The sequence below is a fragment of the Chlamydomonas reinhardtii genome, chromosome 14 (assembly GCF_000002595.2).
Source record: "Chlamydomonas reinhardtii strain CC-503 cw92 mt+ chromosome 14, whole genome shotgun sequence".
Lineage (NCBI taxonomy): Eukaryota > Viridiplantae > Chlorophyta > Chlorophyceae > Chlamydomonadales > Chlamydomonadaceae > Chlamydomonas > Chlamydomonas reinhardtii.
Genome location: NC_057017.1, coordinates 4,064,691 through 4,084,538, shown reverse-complemented (window position 1 = coordinate 4,084,538; position 19,848 = coordinate 4,064,691). Strand labels below are relative to the sequence as shown.

Here is a 19,848-nt window from a genome sequence, read left to right as displayed (position 1 = left end):
CGAAAACCACCGTTCCCCACCAGTCCCACTGACGGCCCCCGTTTCCAACGCCCCCCAGATAGACGTAAAGATCAGTAAACGTTCGTTACATCCGTGGCATCTGGAACCCCCAGTCCGTGTCATTCGGAGTTGCGGCATCCTTGCGCAACGCTAGCCACCTGCGCGATCATGCCCGCCCAGTCCCACCCCGCCTCCGTAAACTCAGTAACTTCAGGATCTCCGAACTAGAACCAACCCCGCCATACACGTTCGGTGACATGCCTCGCTCGTGGCGTCAGGGTATGAATCCGGCCCACGCACAGTCGCACATACCTTACACACTTACGCAAATACATTCACCGCGTCCTTTTCATCTTCTCCAGGTCCTTGGCGGGGCGGTCCTTCCCCGGGAACAAGTCTTGGGTGTCAAGCCTAGCTAGTAGGCTGTCTAGGCATAAGCCACTCTTTGTCTGGGCACATGGCGGATTGGGGCCACCTCTCCTGGCCTCCTCATGGATTTCGGGAAATCGAGCAAAACTGGCCTCACACCTAGTCATCAATGCCTCAACAAGTCTAGGCCCATACGTTCGGCCCCAGGAAGGCTGGTACAAATGTACAAGGAGTCTCAGATAACCGCCCTAGCAGACGAGTGAACGGTAGAGCCTGTGTCTGCCCAAGTGCCCCCCCCCCCAGAGCTCCGCAGGCCCCCGTCCTTCAAGCCCTGTCACATCAAGGCCGCCCTCCTCTCTGGTCCGCCGCACAGTCCGCCAGACTAGATAGGCCAGGCCTCCCGTTGCCAACGGCGTTCTCCTCCCCGCCGCTCCACCCACCACTTGGAACGGCTCGACCCCTGCACCCTAACCCCACCTAAAACAAGTGCATACATGCTGGTAGTGTTGGCAGCCCCTACCAACATGCCGCCTGGCTGCCACGCCACCCACCCACATCAGCTGGCTGTCAGTGGCCACAGCCCAGTGCTGCTGCTGCTGCTGCTGCAGCACGCGCTGCACACCGCCGACAGTGCTTGGGTTGGCAGTGGGCAGGAGTCGGGCCCGTGCCAGGCAATCAATAACGCCCACTAGTAAAGACCGGTGTAACCTGCTGAGGCGCCGCAGTTGCACATCAATGCCAGGACAAGGCCGGGAGCCAGGTGCCCTCACTCGTATGCATATGCACATGCACGCGCGGGAAATAATGCAGGCACACACATGTCACATGTGCCTGTGTGTCTCTGACTTGCCGGCCGCGCGGTCGTGTACAATTGCATTGTCAGCACGTCGCTACAGTAATAAGAAAGGGCCCTCATGCGATCACTGGCCGACACGGGCCGACTACGCATACAATCAACCATACTCGCAATCAAAAAGCGCTAGCTTTACCTCATCAGCATGTACCCACCTCTGCCAATCCTCCCATGAAGTTCATTTAGCACACATGCATGGCAGTTGCAGGGCGCATTTGACACCCGCGTGCCCAGTGTGCAGTGTTGTTAACTGCAGTCTCCAGTCGGCAGTGCGGCAGTTGTCCATGAGCATGAGCACACACTGCGCAGTGTAACGCACAATCGATCCACACGTGCTCAAACAGCAGCAGCAGCAGCAGCAGCAGCAGCAGCAGCAGCAGCAGCAGCAGCAGCAGCAGCAGCTGCAGCTCAAGCACGCGGCGCACGCACAGTTTAGTGCAGATTGTAAATGGACACGAGTAGTTCATACATGGCATCCAAAAAGTCTAAATTTCATTGTAGCATGTTGACGCACATTGACCGAATGGGTTTGGCACACCCATCCACATGAACAGAGCACATGCAACAGTAGGTGCAGCGCAGCCGTGTAAAAACTGCTCGTAAATAGCTGAACTACGCGAGGACGTGCAAGAGGAGTGCTTCCGCAAGTTCTTATGGAAAGGTACTTTCCTGTTTCTCAGGGTTTTCAGCAGATAGACAATGATGCACCAGGCCCACTTCCCGGAACACTCCCGAAACACTCCACCCTACCTCCTACACAGTGCGTGAATGAAGACATCATTGCTGATCGCGAGATCCGCGCCGGACGCAACACATTGAGCAAAGGATGGACGATTATTATTGACATCGGGTAGGGTACTGTAAGGAAGGCCCCGAGCTGATTTGTCAAATGCAGAGTACGGTATACCAGGTGGTCCCTCCCCAGGAAACACGTTTTGGGTGCCAACGGCTACGGTACGGACGGACCTGCTGCCGGTACTATCGAAACTGCGATGCAGCAGCTCATGCACCGTGCATGCACCTGCTCACAGCTCCATCATGTCCTCATCATCACCCCCGCAGCAGCCCGCCACCCCCGCCAGCACCTGCTGCACGTCCAACTCGCCCAGACCCAGCGTGCAGTGCGCATCGGTCACAAGGGCTGCCGCCGCCGGCCTCGCGCCAAGGCACAGTAGCGCGCTGCTGCTGGTATCGCTATGATAATGGCTGGCACCACCGGCGACCCTAAACAGTCCGAGGCGAGAGCGCCCGCCCCCCTGTTGTGAGGCGCTCATGCCGGCAGCAGCAGCAGCGTCCCGGTCTGTGCTGTTGCTGCAGCGCGCGCCAAACAGCAGTAGTGGGGAGCATGCGGTGCTGCTGTTGCCGTAAGGGCCACCGCCGAAAGTGCCGGTAAGCGCTGATGCAGCTGCGGCGGCGGAGGGCGTGTTGCTGGGGGTGTAGAAGGGCACACGGCCGGACGCGCCACCGCCGCCCACGCCTGCTGTAGTGCGCAGTGGCGGCAGCGGCGGCCGCGCAGCTGGTGGCAGCAGCTGGCTGCGGCGGGCGGTGGCTTCAAAGATGTCAAGGCAGGATGGGGAGGAGCCCCCTCCGCCGCCATCGCCGAGGATGGAGATGGCAGAGTGCGGGCGGGTGGGCAAGCCACCCAACGTGTGCGCCGCCACCAGTGCGGCCCCCTGCTGTGGCCCCGGACCGTGTGCCCGCCAGCCGCAGGCCCCCGCCGCTGACTCAGCAGACCCGGGCGCCGGCGGCTGCTGCATAGCCACATCCACAAACAGCACGGGCCCTGCCGCCTGCTGCTGCGGCTCTGCTGCGGGCTGTGCCCCCAGCAGCTCTGCCATCACCGCGTCATCGATCAGTCCGCCCTGCTCGCCTGCCGCCGCCTCCGACGCCGGCCCTATGCCCGCCAGCAGCGCCGCGTCCATGCGGTCGATCTGGTCCAGCAGCGCGTCCAGAGCGTCAAAGCGCATGCCGCCGCCGCCGCCAACACCACCAACACCACCACCACCAACACCAACACCAACACCCGGGGCAGTCGTAGGGGCTGGGGCCGCCCCGATGACGCCGCCCGGGGTCAGGGCCGGCGCGCTGGCCATCAGGTTCGCAGCAGCGGCAAGTGTGGGCCACTGCTGCTGGGCGTACGTGTGGAAGGCGAGGGGCAGATGGGGACCGGTGATGGCGCTGGCAACTGCCGCAGCAGCTGCGTGGTGCAGCGCCATGGGCGTATGCTGCTGCTGCTGCTGCTGTACCTCATGCCCGTGCTCCGTCCGCGGCGGCAGGGTGGAACGGTAGCCGCCGCTGCAAGCCACCAGCTGCCTAAGCCGGCTGCTGTGTGCTGCTGAGGTCACGCTCACATCAAAGGAATGCGGCTGCGCCTGCAGCTGCACGTGCGGCTGCGACGAGCTGCTTGTGATGAGACCGCAGAAGGGTGCAGGCGCTGTGGACGCGGCGGACGCGGCGGAAGTCAGGGGGCTCCACGTGGCCACAGCCATGGCGGTTGCAGCAGCAGCACTAGCCGGCTGCTGCAGCTGCTGCTGCGGCTGCTGCACTACTGCTGCTGCTGGCATCAGCTCAGCGGCCGGTGCATCCAGTAGCATATGGCTGGCCTGCCACAGCAGCTGCTGCAGGTGGCAGCGCACATCTTGAATGCCGTAGCTGCCTCCCGGACAACCGCCGGGACCCAACGTATCCAGGCCTGATGAGAGCGACTGATGAGACCGTGGCGAGGCTGCGGCCGCCGCTGCCGGCGGTGGCATGGGGTTGGGCGCAGCTGCCGCCTTACACGCCGCGGCCGCTGCTGGCGGCAGCAATCCGGGGACGGTGCGGGCACGCTGCCGTGATCCAGCGGCGGCGGCGGAATCTCCTGTGGTAATGGGCGGGCAGTTCACGCGCGTGAATAGCGTGACGGGTCTGTTAGTACAAACGTGTGTGGACCCACGTTTTAGGGGTTTAAGCCCTAAAAGCAGCAAGCGTATCTGGTAATGTGTGGATCGATCAACGTACAGGGCAGAAACAGGAACAAGGTGCAGCTAGCTGCATGCTGTGCACGGATTGCGCAGGACACAGTGCACGCAGGCAGGCAGCAGGGCAAGGGCAGCCAGGCACACACATACCGCACCTGCCGCCGTGCCGGCCCACCGGCGGGCTACGTTGCTGCTCCTGTCTTCCGCAACCACGGAGTCACCGCCGCCATTTTCGCTGGCGGCGCTAACACCATCCGCCATAGCCGCGCAGCCGGCGCCCGCATCGGAGGTGGTGGCGGTGGGACCGCAGGGCAGCAGCATCTGCTGGCCTGATGATGAAAGGCAGCAGTCAGGAGGGAAGTCAGGAGGGACGTCTAGGCCGGCCGCTGCTGTGTTCGGCGTCGTGCCGCCGTACGCGCCGGAGCACGACACCGCAGCCGAGGCGGCAGCAAGCACAGCGGCGGCGGCGGTCATGGCAGCAGCAGCATTGCCCTCGCCGCTGTGGCAACAGTAGTCAGATGCAAGCCGCTGCTCCTGCTGCTGCTCCTGCTGCTGCTCCTGCTGCTGCTCATGCAGCTGTTGCTGCGTCAGCGCCTCCTGCTGCTGCAGTTGCTGCTTGCGCTGCAGGGCGTGCTGCAGCGCCGCACGACGCGCCTCGGGTTCATCGCAGTGGGGCGCCACGGTGCGTGCGTATATGGGAAGCAGCGGCGAGGAGCGAGTGATGTTGCGGCCACGGACCGTGGAGTGCCACCCTGTGCGTGATTGCGGCGGCAATGACTAAGTAGTGCACGAGTAAGTTCACTTGTTACGTGAGGAAAGCTGAGGGCATGAGCATTGTATGTTGCAATGCGTGGCTGACTGTGCAGGACGGCCCGCCGCCAGAAAAGGGGTTGGCGGGGCCCTAAGTGTGCGGACGAGGCGGAGCGGGCACGGTGGTGTGTTCGTACGCACTACGGTTTTCAGGAGGTTGGCCAGAAGCCCGGAAGCCCGGACCCGCCGCACGCCCTAGCTAGTCGCACGTACTGTTCTTTATGTCATTCTCGGTTCTTCCTGGTATATGCCGGGACACTTGAGACCACCTGCAGTAGTTGATTTAGTCGGGCAGCGGCGGAGCGTGTGCCGAGCATTGGGTCATTATCGTGCCCACGTCGGCGCTGCTCCTGTGTGGGGGCCGACCCACGTCGATATGTGCGAATGGTGCCAATGTCCTCCCTTACTTGTTGCCTAATTCCGCGTGTGCGTAGACGATCGCCTCGTCCTCGGCTTCGGTCCAAGGACGTTTCCTTGGAAATTCCCCTTCCAAGCCATCATTATTAGGGCCAGACATTGAGTCGAAGCTCTTAAGTATGACAGGTGAATATGGAAACGCACACAAGCGCCTCTTCGTGAAAGAGGCGTAGCGGCTCGAGCAAGTCAGTCGATCTTATATGTCCCTGCAACTACTTTTTATCATGACTTTGCTTAAGTTGCATAGTTTATGCTTGTGATGGGCACGCGCGGGGGCTTTTGCGAAGGAACTGCCGCATGCAGTCGTGCCGAGCATTCCTCCTTCACCATTTCTTTTCTCCGTCTATGTAGATTGTACATCTGAGTGAGTATCCTGCCACTGCCGCACATCATTACCCACGCCGCGCGACTTGGCGGGCCGCGCTGGGACGGAGTTATGGACGGGCAGGTCTCCGGTCAGGCCGCAATTCAAAGCGCCACACTCCATGGCGACACGAGTGAATGAACACGATACGAAAGCAATCGTTGCGCCAGCGTTCACTGCCTGAAAACCCTGTGCGTTTTAAGTTACTGATACGGACAGCGCGTCGCCGTTTCAGAGTTTGTGGGGCCGCTCTCCGCCCCCCCCCCCCCGCCCCCCCTGCCCCTCCGCCCCCCTGCCCCTCCGCCCCTCCGCCCCTCTGCGTGCCCTCTGCGGGCCCTCTGCCCCTCGACCCTCTGCAACAGGTGCAGCCGGCACCAAGTGGGCAAAAACGCATAGGGCGAAGGCGGTCCCGTCGCTGGATGGTGGCCGTTCCGTGCGGGTGGGGCGCGGCGCTTGGATTAGGGGGAGGGGGCCGAGACCAGGAGAAGTTGAATAGGCCGGCAGTGTGTGTAGTGGGGGTCTACGAATCGAGAGATCGCACTGCTATGCTATGCACGTTCGCTGGACGCTGGTACGGCTCTCAGGCACGGAAGCATACACCTCTGTAGCTCTATGTCGTATATGAATGCGGCATTCAAGTGCGAACGCCAAGCGCGGCCGATGAGAGCTGCAGCTGGAGGCATTGGTCGTAGCGGCATTACAAGAAGAGATAGGCCTCCATGAGGCGGCCAGCCACCGCTCCTGCCGTGAAGGCCGTGAAGGGCACCCTTGAGTGCGTGGCCTGTGCTTGCGCTGTTCATGCCCCCCGCTTGCTTGCGTGCGTGCGTATGCTGATACCATCATCACTACCGTACAGTGCCAAATTGCACACGGGTTCCACACTCTCATCCCTAGCCGATCGAGCCCTACCAACACCACGGCACCGCCTAGTCGCACAGGGGCAGCTCCCCTAGCTCGCCCCGGGCTGATGACTCTGCGGCACGTTTCTTTGTGCTTACCGCCCTGCCTACCCTCGCCCCTCGACGTGCAGCACAGCACTGCCGTCCATCTCTCTTGTCTTTCCCTTTATGGGGCCTATCTCTTAAAGCTCTCGCCAAACTAGTCTCATGGGCGACGCGCATGGCGGCAAGTGCACAAATCACCTGCGTAATTGGGTGTCCCACAAATGCGCATCGCAAACATAAAGCGTTATTGGTGCCATGCCGCACCGTGCGCCCGGCGCAGTCACACAGGAGCACGCTCACGGCACCTGACTCACCGCATGTCCAACCGCGACGCACCTGCCAGCCTCCTAAACCACCCCTTGCGCATTCTTCCACCGCACATTCAGCGCAAGCAGCGCACTTTTACCAAGCAGGCTGCCGCCCTGCAGGCCGCCATACTACCACCCCTCAGTTCGTTCCCACTGGCTGTCGCACTGCAACATGCCTTTGTCTGTACTCATAACCAAACCGAAACACACACGTACTACAATACTCCCACTCCTCCCAGCTGCTCATACACCACCGCGCCATCTGAACTACGGCCCGGGCCAGCCCAGCTGCCCAGACCCGATGAGGCCCTCGTCATTGCGCGCGGTACCTAGTGCCCCGGTTTAGTTTGGGCTCGTATCTACAAAACCCCCTGCCCCGCCCGCCCGCCCTGCCCCGCCCAGCGGCATCACTCGGGGATGTTGCCGGCCATGTAGGTGGCGTAGCTGGCCTGCTGCTTGGGCGTGAACTTGGCCACCACACCCGAAATGGTCTCGGCTGGCATTGCGCAGGAACAAAGGCAAGGACAGGGGCAAACAGATGGTCAGATACGCAGAGGAGTGGAGGGCCAAAGCTGGCCCGAAGCGCTTGGGTGGTGCGAGCAAGAAGCGGGCACCCGCGCACACCTCAGCTGCGGCTGTCAGCCACCGGCGCCGGCGCTGCTGTGTACTCTAACCGCGGCGCGCTCCTACGGCACACCCATGGGCACGCCGGCCGAATACCCCAATGCCACCCCAACATCTTCTTCACCCTACTACACGCCCACACCTACACCCACCCGCGCCAGCCATACCCCGCCCGCGACCCCGTGGCTGCGCCCCACTCACCCGGCACCGCGCCCTGCAACCGGTGCAGCAGCTGCGCCATGCGCACGCCCACCGGCCCCGCCACGTACGTCTTGCCGCCGCCCAGCACCTCGGCAAACACCGCCGCCACCCGCGCCACGTGCGGCACCACGCGCGGGTCCTGGCCCTCGCACATGACCACCTGCCGGTCGGAGGTCACGGCGGTCACGGGGTCGGCGGTCAGTGGCAATGCGTGGTGGCGGTGGTGGTGGTGCGGTGGCGGTCCAGTCGGTGCCTGGCCCCCGGCATATGCCTTGAGCCACAGCCGGCCACCAGGCCGCATGCCGCATAGGCCACATGACAGCCCCCAGGGTGCCTGGCCGGATGTCAGCGGCGGCAGATGTCAGCACTGTGACTCCCCCCGTGCCACGCCCTGGCCCCGCATGCACACAACCCCACATCCTCCCTCCCTCTCAGCCCCTCCCTCCCTCCCGCCCGGCCCCGCGCCCACCAGCTGCTCGTGCATGGCTGTGGCCTCCACCGCGTCCGCCTTGAGCGGCAGGCTGCCCAGCCACAGCTGCGCGTAGGCGGCGCCGCCGTCCGGCCCCAGCGCCTCGGGGTGGTGGCTCAGCACGCGGCCCAGCGCCGCCACCGCGTTGTCGGTGGCCATGTCGTTGTCCTCGGACCTGGCGCAGGCAGGAGGGCGGGAGGGCGGTCGGGTGGGCGGGCGGGAGGGGGGGGGCAGGTGTGGGTGTGTGAGGCCGTGGGGGCGTGCCAGAGAGAGAGGCAAGGGAACAAAGCGTTTGTGTGTGTGTGTGTGTGTGTGTGTGTGTGTGTGTGTGTGTGTGTGTGTGTGTGTGTGTGTGTGTGTGTGTGTGTGTGTGTGTGTGTGTGTGCGGCTGAGGTTGGAGTTGGCGTGGGGGTGGTATGCACCTGCCCCCCCAGCGGGTCCAGCGAGCCGCTGCCCATTAATAACCATGGCCCCCACCACCACCACCACCGGCCTGCCCCGCGCCCCCCTCCCCCCTCCTGTGCTCATCTCACTTGGCCTCCGGGTGCCGGATGATGCCGGCCATGATCTCCGCCACCGCCGCCGCCTGCGGCCGGAACAGCTCCGCGGGCGCCTTGGCCGCCATGACGCCCAGCCCGTACACGGCGCACTGGCGCAGGTCGGCGTGGTCGGAGCGGGTGGCCTCCAGCAGGATGGGCAGGACCTGGCGGGCGGGGGCGGCGCGGGGGCGGGAGAGGAAAAGGGAAAGGGGGAGAGGAAGGGCGTGTAAGGAATCATACATGGGGAAGAGCGCGTGTGTGTGCGCGCTCGCGCGGAAGGGGTACAAAGAGCGGGTATGCGCCTATGTAAGTTGCAAAGCGCCGTCGCCTCCACCCGGCCCCTAATGCCTTCCACAGCCCGCCCGCCCGCCCCCCCTCCGCCCCCGTCCCTCCGCCCTGCTGCTGCCTGCCGGCTCACGTTTGCGAAGTGCTTGGCCATGCCTGCGGGCGAGTTCTCCAGCAGGTCGTCCACCAGGCAGATGGCGATGCGCCGCTCCTCCGAGGACCGAGACTTGTCCTGAGGGGGGAGGGGAGGTGGGGAAGGTGGAGGGCGTGGGAGGGCGTGCGAGGCACGTACCAGGGGGAGAGCGCGCGTGGTGCGGGGTGGGTGGGTGGGGGGTCAGGGCCCACAGGGGCCACAGGGACAGACGCCCATCAACCCAACCAGCTGCACACACACGCGCTGACACACACGCGCTGCGGCCCTCATGGCGCTCACCGTGAGCATGGCTCCGTACCGCGTCATCAGCAGGCTCTCCACCAGCGGCAACACGTCGTCGCCCATCTGCAGGATGGAGGACGGCAGGGGGGTTGCAAGGATGTTTGGAAAAGCAGGGGGGGGGTGCATTCATGACTAGTTAAGTGGTAGACGGTAGACCATCTTGCGGAACATCAGCGTTACTGACGATGTCGACCAGCTCCCGGCTCCAGCCCGAGCTCGAGCTCCAGCTCCAGCGCGTAGACCCTCCGAAATAGTGTTCCCGTTTGATATAAAGCTGCTGCATAGCCGGACACGGCCTAAGTTCGCGGCGGCACGGCGACACTACTATGCGCGACTAGTCGCGATCTACGGACGCTCGCTGCCCTAATAGCTTTCCTACGTACCCCGGGGGGCGGGGACTGGGCGCAGCGTGGCACAGACTCCATGTGTGTGTGAAGCAGGGGGCGGTGTGTTGCGGGGATGGGGATGCACGGTAAAAACGGCCCCGTACAACAGCTCCCCACCAGTTCCTCCTGCCTCATGCGCCCTCAGCGCTTCTCCCGCCGTCCGCCCCTACCCCACCCCACCCCACCCCACCCCACCCCACCCGCCTCCCGCGCATCCCCGCGCATGCCCGCGCACCTTCTTGAGGAATGCGCCCACGCACGCCGCCACCTGGTCAAACAGCTCCTCCTCCAGCTCGTTCTCCGCCTCCAGCTGCTCCGCCTCCTCCGCGTCAAAGTCCTCCGTGGAGCGCCGCCCGGCGCGGTCCGCGCGCCGCTTGTCGGCCTGGAGGCGAGGGCAGGGAGGAGGGGATGGGGAGGGGAGGAGGGTGCAGGGCGGTGAGGATGGCGGTGGGAGGAGTTGGTGTGCACTGTGCAGGTTGGGGGCTGGGAAGAGAGCGGGGACAGCGCCCATGCGTGCGTGCGTGTCTCTTCGGTAGCATGCCCGTACGAAAGTGGTGCTTGTGTGGCGTGTGCCGCGTGAGTGCAGCTGCTTCCGCGGCTCAGTTTTGAAATGAACGTGTCGCCAATGCCCGAGGGCTGCAGATTTTCAGTACGATATGTTAGGAAACCATCAGCGCCGGAAGGAGTCGAGTGTACGTGTGCCAATGTATGAACTGGGCTGTGATGTGTCGGCTCAGACAGAAACCATTTGTCGCCACGGCCCGAAGGCTGCAGTTTTTCAGTACGAAGTAAAACGCGAATCACAGCCGACATCTTGCCCATTCGTGGAGATAAGTCATCGGGCCCATTTTTCCATGCCGCCAATGTAATGCTACCCCCTCACCCCCACCTTGTATGGACGGGAACCTTCTCCCCAAACACGCAAACCCTCAAACCTAACGCGCCAACTCTGCCCCGCACCTTCTCTAGCACGGTGTCAAAGATCTTGAACGCGGCCGCGGTGGGCTCGGCGCCCAGCAGCGCCTTGTCCGGGACCACCTCCACGATCTCGCCGATGCTGTCCAGCTGCACCGCCTGGATCTCGCCCTCGGGCTCCTGATGGGGGGGGGTACATTCAAGACTTATTTGAGGAAGTGGGGGGGGGATGGGAAGCGCGAGAGCACGTGTCGTACATATATATACACGTGTGCCAAGTCAGGAGCGACGCGGGAGGCGTACAGGGAGCACAGGGAGACGGAAACCAGCAGCTGCCCTGGCAACAGCTACCGAGCCGCCTTGCCCCTCCCTGCCCCCACTTGTCCCCAGCTGCCCCCAGCACCCCCTCCAAAGCTGGGCCGCACCTTGCGCAGCGCCTCCAGCAGCGGCCCCCAGGCGGCGCCCAGGAACTCCGCCACCGCCGCCGGCGAGGCGCCCGGCACCCCCCGCTCGGCGGCGGCGATGCAGCACCGCAGCAGGCTGGGCAGCAGCGCGGCGGCGGAGCGGCGGATCTGTGGGGGCGGGGGTCGGAGGCGGCGGTGTGGTGGTTCAGACATGGTGCCAAGCACCTCCAGGGCAACGCAAGGACCACAAGCCCCCTCTCATAGTGGCCTCCGCGCTGCTGCTTTCACAGGCCACAGCCCTCCGCCCTCGCGCCCTTCGGCGCCCCTCCTACCCTTCCCGGCCCTCCTTCCCGGCCCCTCCACCCCCTTCGACTCCTCCACCCCCTCCCTCAACCCGCCCACACGCCACCCACCTCCTCGTTGAGGTAGAACTTGATGAGCGGCGACTGGCCCTCCACACCGTTGAGCACCAGCTTGAGCACCGGCCCCACGTAGGCCCAGAAGCCCTCCTTGAGCTCCTCCGCGTAGCAGCTCAGCATGTTGACCGCGGTGGCCTTCTCCTGCAGGAGGGGAAACGGGTGACATACAGAGGAGGGGAAAGGGGTTGGCTGCGGAGGCAGGTGGCGCCGTGAATAGGACGTATCAAGATGCGACTGGTCTGGCATGACGCCGTGACGCATCGCCAACCCCCCTACCTGCCCCGCTCCACATCCTTCCCCCGCCCGCCTAACCCCTCCACCTCCCCCGCCTCCCGCCCCCGCGCTCGCCTCCAGGATGCTGCTGCGGTACATGAGGCACTTGTCGCCCATGGCGATGGCCTCCATGTCGTCGGGCAGGTCCTCCGCGTTCACCTCGTCCTCGTCCACCACCTGTGGGAGGTCGGTGAAGGGGGCGGGGGTGGAGAGGGACAAATGTCGGTTTGGGCGGATGGCCAGAGAGGTGCAGTGGTGGGCAGGCGTGGTCGCGCTGCCACCCAGGAGCTCTTGCGGGCAGTGCGTATAGAGCCGATGGAGCGCATGGGGTTAATGGGCAGGTGGCGGCTCAGGAGTAGCTCTCAGCACGGCCCGAGGGCTGCAGAAATAGCTGGAGAATATCTTTCATCAGCGCCGCAATCACAAGTGCGGTGCCAAGTGCCAGACTGCTGTATGATCGGTGGGGGTTGACAGCAATCCTTGCTTGCGGCTGCTCATTCGGCGGCTAAGGGCTGCTGCTAAGTAGTTGTGGCAATGGGGTTTAGCCCAGTGGGCGGCGCTTGGCTCAGATTCAGCAAAGTGATTTCAGCAACGCCTGAGAGGGCTGCAGATATTGGACATGGTAATAAGATCATCAGCGCCGGCGGTGACACTTGGTGGTGGCGCAACATGGCGGGCGTGCATGGTCTCAGGTGCCGTGCAGCGGCGCAGCGGGCTGCTGCACAGCCTCGCCCACCAGCAACCGCTCAAACGCCGGTAAGCGAACACTTCAAGCGGCCGCCCCTAACCCCACCTTTGCGGCGAATATCATGCTGAGTGCCGAGAGTATGCTGCGAAGGGGTGCGGTGCTAGGGGGCATATACATGCACTCCGTGGACTGGACTGGAAGGCTGACAGGGGCTCTTGATGGCTCAGGAGTAGCTCTCAGCACGGCCCGAGGGCTGCAGAAATAGCTGGAGAATATCTTTCATCAGCGCCGAGCTGGATTAATGGTGCGGGACACACAGCATGCATGCAACACTAGAATGGGGCTGCGTGTGAGGTACGCGCAGAGGCAACATCGAGAGAACCCAACAGATATGAGGTCATAGAAGCTCCTTGCAGAATGGGGGCATATGCTGGTCATGCAGGTTGGCTCAGATTTAGCAAAGTGATCTCAGCAACGCCCTAAAGGGCTGCAGATATTGGACATGGTAATAAGATCATCAGCGCCCGCGGTGACACTTTGTCATGGAGTAACACGAAGGATGTGATGACCGGCAAGAGCTTAGGTGGGAGAGGCCGGGGTAGTCGGTGGATTGCACATGCGCATTGGTGTTGGCTCAGGAGTAGCTCTCAGCACGGCCCGAGGGCTGCAGAAATAGCTGGAGAATATCTTTCATCAACGCCGGACAGTGTATTCATGAATGCTGTGTTGGGCACCAGCCCATCGTTCGGCCGTGTTCTTGTAACAGCACCGGCAGACCCACCTGCCGTGTGGAGTCCCCCACCCCACCTCCGCTCCTCCTCCGCTAGCACACCACCCACCCACCCCTTGAGGCTCGCTTCCGCCCTCCTCCGAACTCCCCCTCCCTGCCTCGCCCCCCTCGCTCCCACCTGCACGTCTGGGTCTGCCTGCGCCGACGCCAGCAGGCTGGGCATGACCAGCGGCAGGTACTCGATGAACTCGGGGCCCAGGCACTTGCACAGCCGCGCGCCGGCCTGGGGGTGGGGGAGGCAGGGAGGGAGGGAGCGCGGATGCGGGGAGGGCCAGGTGAGGTAGCGGGTCAGGTGGCGGGTCGGGGTTGCGTCCTGGATGTCCAGGCGAGGTGGACATGAGGAGTCTCGGGGACGAGGACATAGGAGCAGGGGCTCAGCCCGATGCCGCGGGACCTCAGGGGCATCCGGCACCGGGCCGTCGTGGCAACAGGGCCCACAGCGGGACTCCAGGCCCTCGGTGGCCCGCCACACCCCGCCAAGCCGCGCCACACGCGCCAACCCCACAACACACACACACGCACACACCCTCGCTCGGGCCTGTGCACACACCCCCCTACCTGCAGCATGTAGGAGGCCAGCGGGTCGTCGGGGTCCACACCCGCCGCCTGCACCTGCTGCATGTAGGCCAGCACCTGGGGGGAAGGGGGAGAAGGGGGAGGAGGAGCGGGAGAAGTTGGAGCGGTGCGTCACGAGCCCCGTCACCAGCACTGCTGGGTCTTTGCAACACGTTCTGCACAGGCCACCCGCCCATCAACCCATGCTTCCCGCCTGCTTCGGGCAGATAAGACATGCTATCCATCCCTGAGCCCTCTCCCCCAGGCTGGCCTTGTTCCCCCAGCCCCTCGAACCCCCCCCCCCCTCGCTCCCACCTGGCGGGCGTGGTCCCTGAAGCGGTCTCGGCCCACCGCCATGCCCACCAGGCTGATGCACTCCAGCGCCTTGGCGCGCATCAGCCGGTGCTCCTTGGCGTTGGCGCTGGTGAGGATGTGCAGCAGCAGCGGCATCACCGTGTCGTAGTACTTGAGGAACAGGTCCTGAAGGGGGAGGTGAGGTGATGTGGGGGAGGTGGGGGAGGCGGGGGAGGAGGGTGGGTAGGGGATGTACTTCAGAGAGAGGGAGGAAGGTGGAACAAGCAGGCAATGGAGTCCCGTCTCTCCTCCGACCCAGCACCGCCACATATGTAAGGACATGTTTGTGTCGCCCCGTGTCCCGTGCCCTGGATCCCTGGATGCTGTTGGCTCAGGAGTAGCTCTCAGCACGGCCCGAGGGCTGCAGAAATAGCTGGAGAATATCTTTCATCAGCGCCATTCGATACTGAAAATGCAGATGCGGATGCGCGGAGCCCCTGTAGACTTCTACGAGCCCTGCCGCCCGCCAGACCCCCACCCATTCCATTGCAGCACTGCAACGCCACCCACCCATCCCCCCGCACCTGGCTGCTGTCCGCCACGGACGCCAGCGCCGTGAGCGCGCCCTCCTGCACCAGCCGCGCGCCGTGCTGCAGCAGCGTCAGCAGCTTCTGGATGAGGCCGTCCAGGTAGGGCGGCAGCACGTCCGCCTCCACGCCCTCGCTGAAGTTCACGATGGCGGCGCAGGCGTGGGCCTGGCAGGGGGGGAATGAGGAGCAGGAGGAGGCGGGCGAGGAGGGCGTCAAAAAGGGGGCCAGGCGCTTGTGAGATGAGGTAAGGAGCCGGGTGAGGGCTGAGGGCAATGGCGGACCAACCCCGCAGCAAATCTTGCCCGGCACCCCTACGGCACCGCCGCTCCAAACCCTGCTCTCTTCCCTCTTCCCCTGGCCTAGCTCCCTCCCGCCGCCCCCAGCCGCCGCGCCCGCCTCGCACCTGCACGCGGGGCGCGTTGAAGTTGTCCATGACCTCCATGAGCGAGGGCAGGATGGCGGCGTGGTGGCGCGCCTGCAGCTCCGGCCCCAGGTCCGTGCACATCTGGCCCAGCGCCTGGCAGGCCGCCCAGCGCACGTGCGGCTGCGCGTCCTTCAGCCCCATGACGCACATGCGCGCCAGCTGCTCCAGGTAGGCGGTGGTGGACATGACCTGGCGGCAGGGGGGTGGGCGGGGGGGAGGGAGGGTTACATTCATGATTAGTTAAGGAAGGGGTAGACGGTAGACCATCTTGCGGAACATGAAGCGTTACCGACGATGTCGACGGAGGGAGGGCGGGAGGGAGGCGGAGGGAGGAGAGGTTCGGGGAAGGCCGGGTGCGGGGAAAGGGAAGAGGTTGGGGAGGATAGTGGAAGGGTCGCGGAGGGCGGGTAGGTAGGGACAGGACGGCCGCGCGTCCAAGCCGGATTCCTGTGTACGGTATTGACTGACCGGTGATTCCCCCTCCTACGCGTATACACGCACAGACCCAGCCCTCCCCTCCCTTCCCGCCCGCGCCCACCTTGGTGCACCCCTCCGCGATCTGCGCCAGGCAGATGAACACGGCGGCGCGCTTCTGCCACTGCGCGTCCGTGATCCAGGTGCCCAGCAGCGGCGCGGCGGCGTCCGACACGGCCTTGCCGCCCAGCGACAGCGCCAGGCGGTCCAGGTACTCCTGGCCGGGGTCGTACAGCTCGCCCGCGCCCGCGTCCTCGTTGGAGTCGTCCGCGGCAGAGTGCCAGGCGGGGTCGTCCTGGTGGGATGGAGGGCGGGAGAGGGGGATGGAGAGGGGGTGGGCGATGGGGCCGGTAAGAATGCGGATGTTACAGAGGGGACAGTCCCAGCACCCGAAGACGCCGAGCCATCACATGCTATCAGGGCCGGCAAGGAATGTAGTGTGCTCTAGGGTGGCGGCGGTCCCAGGCGGCGGCTTGCAGGTCGCAGGTGGCGGCTATGGTGCTGTGTGAAAATCAGCTGGCACGAGCCATCTCGTACTCGCCCACGACACGTGTGAACACCGCCATGCGCCCGCTTCTCCATCCCCAGCTCGCCCCTCCAGCTTCCCCACTACACACCGCATCCCCCGCCCCACCCGCGCGGCCACACGCCCGCACCCCACCTCGATGTCCAGTAGGAAGCCCATGACCAGCTCAAACAGCGTGCGCGCCAGGTTGGGCACCTGCGCATGGGGGAATGCGGGGTCGTGAAGAACAGGTCAGCAAGACAGCCACACTGGGGACGAGGCCAGCCCCACGGCCACCCGCACACCGCACCCGCCCGTCCGCCTCCCACACCACCGCCCATGCACGGCTAGCCCTCCCCTCCCCTTCCGCCCCGTTTGCCTCCCTCCTTCTGCCTTGGCTTCAGTTCAGTTTGCGCCGAATTCCTACAGGCCCCCCCCTCCTCCCCTCCCTCCCTTCCTCCCCTTCTCCCCACCTTGCGCATCATGCCGGGGCTCTGCTCGCGCGCCTCGCACAGCGACACCAGGAACTCCACCGCCAGCTGGCGCGTCTGCGGCTCCAGGCTGTCGCCGGCGCCCGCCACCCGCATCATGGCGTCCACCAGCGGGATCAGGTGAGGCCGCAGGAAGCGGGCCGACGACTCCGCCAGCTGCGAGGGTGTGTGCAGCAAGGGGCGGGCGGGCGGGCGGGCGCAAGCAGGTGGGGGTCGGTGGGCGACAAGCGCTCGGCAGGAGAGGGACATGATGCAGTCAGCCATACATGGCCACACGGTGACAGGCCCTTACAAGCACCCAGCCGAACACTCCTCCCACTCGAACCCACTCCGACCCCCCTGTATGTTTGGAGTGCCCCGCCCCCCCCCCCCCGCCACCCCCCGCACCCACCACGATGAACATCTCCAGCACGCCGCGCGCCTCCTCCTCGTCGCCGCTGGACAGCAGCTGCCCCAGCACAGCCAGCATGGGCTGCACCAGAGGCGACAGCATGTCGCGCACACGCGCGTCCTCGTACGCCTGCGTATGTGTGCGTATGGGCGGGGGCGTGTGTGTGTGTTAGCGTGTGCACGTGTGCAGTTTTGGTGCGTAGCGGCACGCGGCGGCACAGGCGTGAGTCGGCGGTGCTGTGGAAGGATGATAAGGCATGCGCTCCTCCCCGCCTCCATTTGCCCTGCCCCTCCCGCACCCATTTCGCCCCTGTGCAACCCGTCCACCACTTCCCCATCCCACAAACCCCATCGCCCCAATCCCGCTCGCGCGCACCTCGATGAAGGCGGTGACGGCGTTGGCGGCGCCCACCGTCACGTCCTTCACGCCACTGCCCAGCATGGTCACCAGCATGTTGACGAAGTCCTGACAGCGGGAGGAGGAGGAGGCGGCAGTTAGGCGGGTTGAGGCGTTAAGGACCAGGCGTGTGGAGCAGGCAACCAGGCTAGGCTGGGCATCGGTCACGTGGCACTACAGCCGGGAAGCAACACCCCTCGAAGCCTGCATCGTGCCTTCCCAGAGCCTGCGTCGTGCACGCTCTCGAGCCAAGAAACCAACACCAATAATGCCCCCACATCCATTGGGCGCTTCCGACCTCCTGCCAACACCCTCCGGGCCCACCTCCCTCAAACAGCGGCCACAATCCACTTGTCGCCTACATCGCCCACCGCATGGGCGCCCCCCCCCATCCCCGCGCAACTCCACCACAACCACCCCCACCCCCCACCCCCACACACCCCTACTCCTGCTCGCACCTGCAGCTGCGGCTTGAGGTGGTCCGCCAGGTAGGCCGCCACGTCCGCCAGCACACTCAGGGCGTTCACCACCTGGCAGGGCGGCGGGGCAAGCGCGGGAAAATCCAGGACGAGAGATACGTCAAGAGCGGCGGGAGGAGAAGGAGCATGCGGGATGGGGCGCTCGGCGTGGCGACAGGCAGTGGAGGGCAGGCTGGGAAGCACCCCCGGATGGTGGGTCCCGCGCCGTTCCCATTTGGCCGCCGCCTGCCTTGGAACCCGCCGCCCGCCCACTGCCCGACCCGCCAGCGCCAGCACCTCGCGCCAGCGCCCGGCCCCCTCCATGCCAACCCCGCCAACTCCAGACCCGCCAATCCAGCTGTTGCACTTCCATTCGCTACCCCTCACCCGCATCCCATTCAACCCCAAACCGCTCTCACGACGCGCCCTGGGCCCCCCACCTGCTGCTGGTTGCTGCTGGTGAGCATGGCGGTGATGGCGGGCATCAGCTCCGGCCAGCCCGCCTTGTCGTAGATGAGCGCGGCCAGGTCCGACACGGCCGTGCTGACCTGGAGAGGGGAGGGGAACAGCGGCAAGGCGTGCATTACACCTCCCGCGGTCGCTCGCTTCCCCTCTTTCCTTTCCCACCCTCTTCCCAAACCCAACCCCCAGCCAGCCACTCGGTTCTCACCTTGCTGGACACGTTGCGGTCGGGCTCCTGCACCAGCGCCTCCAGCAGCGCCTGCTTGGTGCCGGTCTGCAGGAGCAAGGCGACCGCGACAGGGGAGGTGAAAGCCCAACAGACTCGAGCCTTCCCGCCCGCCCTGGAGCGGTTCCCTCAGCAAAAACAGTACGCAAGTGGTGGTCCTTGGCTTTGGGCCTAGCAGAAACAGTTATTCAGTTCAATTCCAGGAGAAGCCGCCAAGATCTGCTGAAGCAACACCCCAAATTGTCTCGCCAACGACCAGCGATACCCTGCCCTCCGCACGCAAACCGATAGAGCTGGCACACTCTCTAACAAACGACACATTCCAGGGCCCTGGGGCGCTGTGGCCTTCCGTTAGCCGCCACATGCCAGCGGTCGCGGTCACTGAATTCCCACCACGGGCCTGTGCCAGTGAATGCTGCGCTGACTAAAAGCCCACCTGTACAGCCGGGCTGCACTTATCCCAGAGCACCGGCGCCTTGAGGTCCGATTCCGAGCGGTAGTAAATGACCTGGAGGCCAGGCAATCGCGCAAATGGCCTCCATTTAAATTCCATACACTGTTGAGCGCGCAAGGCCACCAGATGCCACAGCGCGGGCGGTCCAAATTGTCACCTTGCGAATCATGACGCTGCAAAACAGGCGCGCCTCAACTGCTGGGCACGTCCTGAGAGTGCGAGCGAGGCATGTCATGCATAGGTCTGACTGCTCCTTCAGCGCGTCGAAGATAGCCTCCGCCGACTTGCGGCGGTCATTGTCTGCGTCCTGCAGCTGCGCAACTAGCTCCGTGAAAGCCGCTGGGTTGGCGGCAATAGCCGCCACGGCCGCAGCGGGGTCCATTTCGGTCAACGGCGTAGAAGTGAGACTTAAATGGTCACAGTGGCGGGAAGCTTTCCTTGCTCACGGACAGACGAGTGGTCAATAGTCTTATCCGCTAGTGCCTAAGCGCGCATAGCGCCAGTGTCTGAGCAGAGCGACAGCGGCGGTCTAGTCTAAAGGGCCTTGAGATTGCTGCGTGTGCCCATCCCGGCGGTGCCACCGTGCCAGTGGGAGTGTGATGGGACAGTGTCAAGGCAGGTTGGTAAAGTCCCTTAGGGTGCAGCTGATTCCCAGAACCCAGCAGATGACAATT

General features: G+C 64.5%; 2 protein-coding genes across 2 annotated transcripts; both read right to left on the bottom strand.

The window, feature by feature from the left end:
* Positions 1–73: 73 nt before the first annotated feature.
* On the bottom strand, positions 74–5,633 carry CHLRE_14g633789v5 (uncharacterized protein). Its single transcript, XM_043070470.1, has 4 exons — positions 5,400–5,633; positions 5,206–5,261; positions 4,338–4,934; positions 74–4,082 (listed from the first exon to the last, which is right to left on the bottom strand). The coding sequence occupies exons 1-4, from the start codon at positions 5,507–5,509 to the stop codon at positions 2,248–2,250; spliced, it is 2,598 nt and encodes an 865-aa protein (XP_042917143.1). The 5' UTR covers positions 5,510–5,633; the 3' UTR covers positions 74–2,247.
* An 825-nt stretch (positions 5,634–6,458) lies between these two features.
* On the bottom strand, positions 6,459–19,823 carry CHLRE_14g633750v5 (uncharacterized protein). Its single transcript, XM_043070469.1, has 26 exons — positions 19,332–19,823; positions 19,157–19,228; positions 18,703–18,768; positions 18,473–18,580; positions 18,033–18,104; positions 17,554–17,643; positions 17,179–17,307; positions 16,770–16,943; positions 16,453–16,512; positions 15,856–16,086; positions 15,297–15,506; positions 14,888–15,058; positions 14,325–14,489; positions 14,013–14,087; positions 13,573–13,677; positions 12,052–12,153; positions 11,698–11,844; positions 11,306–11,452; positions 10,926–11,060; positions 10,201–10,347; positions 9,577–9,642; positions 9,277–9,375; positions 8,853–9,022; positions 8,320–8,494; positions 7,851–8,010; positions 6,459–7,521 (listed from the first exon to the last, which is right to left on the bottom strand). Exons 1-26 carry the CDS (start codon positions 19,554–19,556, stop codon positions 7,433–7,435), a joined length of 3,390 nt encoding a protein of 1,129 aa, XP_042917142.1. The 5' UTR covers positions 19,557–19,823; the 3' UTR covers positions 6,459–7,432.
* Between the last annotated feature and the right edge of the window lie 25 nt (positions 19,824–19,848).

What these genes read in the sequence shown, in the direction of transcription:
- CHLRE_14g633789v5 (XM_043070470.1), bottom strand. Translation starts at nt 5,509, where the DNA reads ATGTCTGGCCCTAATAATGATGGCTTGGAAGGGGAATTTCCAAGGAAA. An exon ending in CGAGAATGACATAAAGAACA is followed by an intron (nt 4,935 to 5,205) that starts GTACGTGCGACT and finishes AATCACGCACAG; the next exon opens with GGTGGCACTCCACGGTCCGT. An exon ending in GTGGGCCGGCACGGCGGCAG is followed by an intron (nt 4,083 to 4,337) that starts GTGCGGTATGTG and finishes CCATTACCACAG; the next exon opens with GAGATTCCGCCGCCGCCGCT.
- CHLRE_14g633750v5 (XM_043070469.1), bottom strand. Translation starts at nt 19,556, where the DNA reads ATGGACCCCGCTGCGGCCGTGGCGGCTATTGCCGCCAACCCAGCGGCT. An exon ending in CCGTCACCGCCTTCATCGAG is followed by an intron (nt 17,308 to 17,553) that starts GTGCGCGCGAGC and finishes ACACATACGCAG; the next exon opens with GCGTACGAGGACGCGCGTGT. An exon ending in TGGGCGCATTCCTCAAGAAG is followed by an intron (nt 9,643 to 10,200) that starts GTGCGCGGGCAT and finishes TCCATCCTGCAG; the next exon opens with ATGGGCGACGACGTGTTGCC.